The sequence below is a fragment of the Pteropus alecto genome, unplaced genomic scaffold (genome assembly GCF_000325575.1).
Source record: "Pteropus alecto unplaced genomic scaffold, ASM32557v1 scaffold537, whole genome shotgun sequence".
In the NCBI taxonomy this organism is placed as follows: Eukaryota; Metazoa; Chordata; class Mammalia; order Chiroptera; family Pteropodidae; genus Pteropus; species Pteropus alecto.
In genome coordinates this window covers 43,675-48,709 of record NW_006440625.1, presented here as the reverse complement: position 1 = coordinate 48,709, position 5,035 = coordinate 43,675, and the positions used below count along the sequence as shown (strand labels likewise).

At 30.9% G+C, this 5,035-nt stretch overlaps 1 protein-coding gene across 1 annotated transcript in view; it reads left to right on the top strand.

The window, feature by feature from the left end:
- Positions 1-4,562: 4,562 nt before the first annotated feature.
- Positions 4,563-5,035, top strand: part of LOC102897539 (heat shock transcription factor, Y-linked-like) — a 14,029-nt gene continuing 13,556 nt past the window's right edge. The window contains 1 exon segment of the mRNA XM_015593517.1: positions 4,563-5,025. Within this exon segment, the coding sequence (XP_015449003.1) occupies positions 4,563-5,025 (463 nt within the window).

Below are 5,035 nucleotides of genomic sequence, written 5' to 3'. Positions count from 1 at the left end.
GAGTACATAGTTATATATCCTGTAACCCACAATAATTTATATGATTATTTAATTTTTTCTCTAATTTTCTGCTAGCAGAAAAACATCACAGTGAAACTAAAGTTTCTGAGTGTTGTCTTTCAAATAGGTCATCAGTTTCGAATTCTATTAGAGCAATAGTAATGCCCAATTACCAGTAATTAGTTTCTTTTCAGTATATGATACTAATTTAGTTTTTAAATTTTGCAGTTTTCTGATTACTAATGTGGTTGGATGTTCTTTATTATCAGATATTTTAAATTCCTCTTTTTTAGCTTGTATAGTCTCTGTCTGTACACTGTAATTATTGATTTGCATGAATTCTTTATATATGAAGAAGAGCCACTATTCTTCATTAGGTTTATTGTGAGCTCTTTTCTTTTTCCTATTTTTTAAAATTTTATCACTGGAGTTTTTAATGCATAAACATTTTTAAAGTCTTATGCAAGCAAAGCTACCAGTCTTTTGTGAGTCTTCTATTTCTTATCGTTTTACAGTCTTTTCACACTGAGAGAAGAGAAAAATTTTTGCTTGGGTTTTCTTATTGTTTATTTAATCATGTGTTAGCTATCCTTTTAAATTAAATAATTATTTTTAACAAAGCTAAACTAACCTCTTGTTTTTCATTACAGCATGGTTTGCAAATATTTCCATTATTTTTTTTAGAAAGTAATCGAGAAAAACTAGGTTCCTCTACAGTTAAGAAATCACACGGAAGCATCCAGCTATTCTCATTGAGTTTTAAGGAGCCTTGAGTTTCTAAAGAACCAATGTCCCACAATCTATATCCCACAAAGAATTGCAGTTTCTTATGGAGGAATAGTCTGAGCACAATTTAATGTTGTAAACAGAATGGCGTTTGTGCTGGGCTCTGATTTGCTAGTGGGTGAGCTTCCCATTTGGTGTGATAATTTGAATAAAGAGAAATTGTGAAGATTTCTCTCTGCTCCTTGAAGGGGAAATTTGATGTGAAGGAGCAATTTATAACATATATATTCACATACAAAGTAAAAGGAGGTGATACCTCCAGCTTTTTTTTTTTTTTTCCCTCAAGATTGAATTGGCTACTTGGGGTCTCCTGCAGTTCCATACAAATTTTAGAATTGCTTGTCCCTTTTGTGTAAAAAAATACTGTTGGCATTTTGATGAGGATTGTATTGACTCTGTAGATTTCTTTCGGTAGTGTGCTCCTAAGTCAATGATTAAAAAAGATTAAGACACAATAAATAGAAAGATCGTGCTCCAGGACAGAAATAATTAATATTAAGAAAATGTCCATACTATCTATAGCAACATTTTTCATCATTGTCTTATTATCTCCAGTGTACATGTATTTACTGTCCTTGGTTAAATTTATTCCTAGGTATTTTAATTAATTAATCTTTTGATACAATTGGAAATGGAATTGTTTTCTGAATTGTTCTTTCTGATATTTTGTTATTAGCATTATAAAAACACGTTTTTTTATTATGCATTTATTTTTGCTTTTGTTGTCAAGTCCAAAATTATTACCAAGGTCGGTGTCAAGGAGCTTATCCCTTATGTTTTATTCTAGGTTTTAGGTCTCTTGTTTAAGCATTTTATATATTTCAAGTTTGTTTTTGTGTATGGTTTAAGGTAGAAATCGAATTTCATTGTTTTGCATGTGGTTATTCAAATTTACTAAAACTATTAAATCTGGGCTCACTATTCTGTTTTATTGATTGATGTGTCTGTTTTTATGCCAGTACCATACTGTTTTGATTACTATAGCTTTAAATATAGTTTGATGTCAGGAAGTGTGATTCTTTCAACTTTGCCCTCCTTTTCTCAGAATTGCTTTGGCTATTTAGGGATTCTTGTGACTCATATAAGTTTTAAAATTTTGTTTGTTATTTCTCTGAAGAATGCTATTGAAAGTGTGTTAGAGATGACTTGAATCTCTACAAACAAAATATATTTTAATTATTTTTGTCTTTTTAAATTTCTTGCATCAATGTTTATACCTTCTTTTGCATAAATATTTTGTTGTTGTATTTATCTGTCTTTTATTAATATTCATGCAATTGAAAATGAAATTAATTTCTTAACTTCTCTGTCCAATAGTTTGTTGTTAATGTATATAAATACAATATATTTAACACACTGATTTTGTCTTCTGCATCTTTACTTAATTGGTTTGTTAATAGTTTATGGAGGAGTTCTAATAGTTCTAATAGTTTATGGAGGAGTTTTTGGGGTTTTATATACATAAAATATGTCATCTGCAGAGACAATGTTCAATGTTACTCCTTTTATTACAACTTTATTTTTTTTCTTTCTTTTCTTTTTCTTTTTTTCTTATTTTCCATGGCTAAAACTTCTGTTACCTTTTTGAAAAACAAGGCAAGAGTGAGAATCTTTGTCTTACCCCCGACCTCATGGAAAAGCTTCCTGTCTTTTTCCACTGAATATAATATTAGCTGTGGCGTTTTCACATATAAGCTTCATTATGCTATTATCTTTCATCTATAGATAATTTTTGAGTTTTATTCATAAAAGTTAGTTGAATTTCTTCAAATTATTTTTCTGCATTCATTGAAATTACCATTTTTTCCTATATTTTGTTAATGTAAGGTATTACATTTATTTTTTGCAGATGTTGAACTATCCCTTCTTCCAAGAATAAATTCCACTTGATCATGATATATGATCCTTGTAATGTACTGTGAATTCATGGTATATGATCCTTGTAATGTGCTGTGAATTTTGTTGATATTTCATTATGAAGAAAATATAAATTCACTGAAACAGAAAGATATATTAGGTTAAGGAGATATTTGTTCAAATACATAAAATATTTTATTGCATTGAGTATGGATTATGTTAAATGCAATTCATTTTTAAGGAAGGATATCACTTTACATAAGATTAAATTTACTAAAATTTACTACAGCAGAATCTATCTAATTGTTTACTGTTAATGCACAAAATTTCGAAATTTAAAATAACTCTGTTAAACTAAGACAACATGCTAACAGTGGCATGTGGAGAAAACAACTGCCTTTTAAATTATTGTGAACTGCAAGGAGAAATATATCAGCCAAGAAAGACTCTTTGTGGTTAACCAGGCCAAAATTCATAAGCTGAGTCTAGTAGTCAGTATTGACAGAGGCCTCTCACACTGCGTTTTGGGGAATTGCCATAGACTGAACTTTTGATCTCCTGAAATGTGCTTTTTCTGTCTGAGTCAACCATTAATAAAGAAATTTCTGGTTTTACCTTTGCACCAATAGACTGAGACTTACTGACTCATCCAACCAGAGCTGCACAATTCAATCCTCATTTGCATTTAAACTAATCAGAACTAATCCATAACAACAAGTCAGAGCACATGATTCTGACCAATCAGGCAGTGCAATTTGGACTCATTAAAATGTGAGATTTGGATTCCTCATTTGCATAAAATAGGACCAGTCAGGAACGTTGGCTAAAATTTTCACTGTAAAAGGCCATCTCTCCTTGGTCTGGAGGAGTGCACTTTTGGTTTTCACCAGAGGCTGCATTTCCCTGGTTTGTAAACTTCTCACCTAAATAAAGGCTCTCTACTTTCCATACTGAAGATTGGGAATTTGTGTTCACAACATAATAAAGAATAACACATTAATAAAACACCTAACAAGAGCTGTGTCTGGATTATAATACAAACAAGCAAACAAACAAAAATTAGCAGTTCCATTTCTTCTTAGAACTGACAAGCCGAAGAGTGGGAGTGAGGAGAAAAATGGTCTAAGATATATGATTAAGATATTTGCTCTTTTGTATCATATGTGGTAAAGCAATAAACCTCATTTATTTTACTTATAGCATTGTATTAGAAGTGTTTCATTTTACACTCATTGAGACGATCTTGGTGGATCTCCTGTTCTCTTTTAAAATCTAATTTTAATTTGTAAATGTATGTATTTAAAGAGACACTAAATAAAATAGTATTTATTACACTCAATTATGACTATAAAATGTATTATATATGTGATTATCAAAGAGCTATTTGTGTAACATACAAATAAGTAATCATTTTTATTTTAAAATCAAATTACATTGTTGTATTTTAATCAGAAGTGATGGCAAGTTCATTTTTTTATACACAGGTTTTATACAGATTTCATTTTCAAATTCCAAAACTAAAAAATTATTTCTTTTGCTTATTTTATTTTGTGCATTGACCATTTACCAGGTCTTATACTTTATTCATCAATCAGATAATAAATGTGTGTGTAAAAAGCAGGAAATTACTTTTACGCCATGGACCTCCAAAATTTATTTTAAAAATTCAGCAGCAATAAGATTTTGCAGATTATACTGTGTAAATAACCATTCAATATTTTAATAAAATTTGAAGAGTGAGAAGGAAACACTGGCTGAATGTTATGTTTACTTGCTAGGAGACCAGTCGTTTTGTGATGTCACAGCTACTCAGGTTGAGAAACACTATGGTGATCTGGGTAGTTTATCAGTGTAGGCCTGCCAAGGCAGCAGTGTTCAAAACTAGGTAAGAAAAGTAGCTGAAGAAATGTTTATTTGAGATGGCACATGTTTCTTCAGATATTTAAAGCATTTCTTCTACAGACAAATCAACTGGTTCAACAACCTCCATTGGATCTCTGTTGTGCGATCACGCATTGACAGGGGCCTCAGACTTGAGATCTGAAATCAAAGAAAATGCTTTTCAGGCTTTGTCTGCACAGTCCTCGATAAGAAGAGCACATCATACATTTTGTATCCCTGAACCAGATGAAGATAATGATTTTCGATCTATGACCTTTCCCAGAAAACTCTGGAAAATAGTTGAAAGTGGTCAATTTATGTCTATTTGGTGGGATGAGATTGGAACTTCTATAGTGATTAATGAAGAACTCTTTAAGAAAGAAGTTCTGGAAAGAAAGGCCCCTTTCAGAGTATTTGAAACTACAAGTATGAAAAGTTTCGTTCGACAGCTTAACCTTTATGGATTTAGTAAAGTGCAACAGGCTTTTCAAAGATTTGCTTGTCTAGTTGA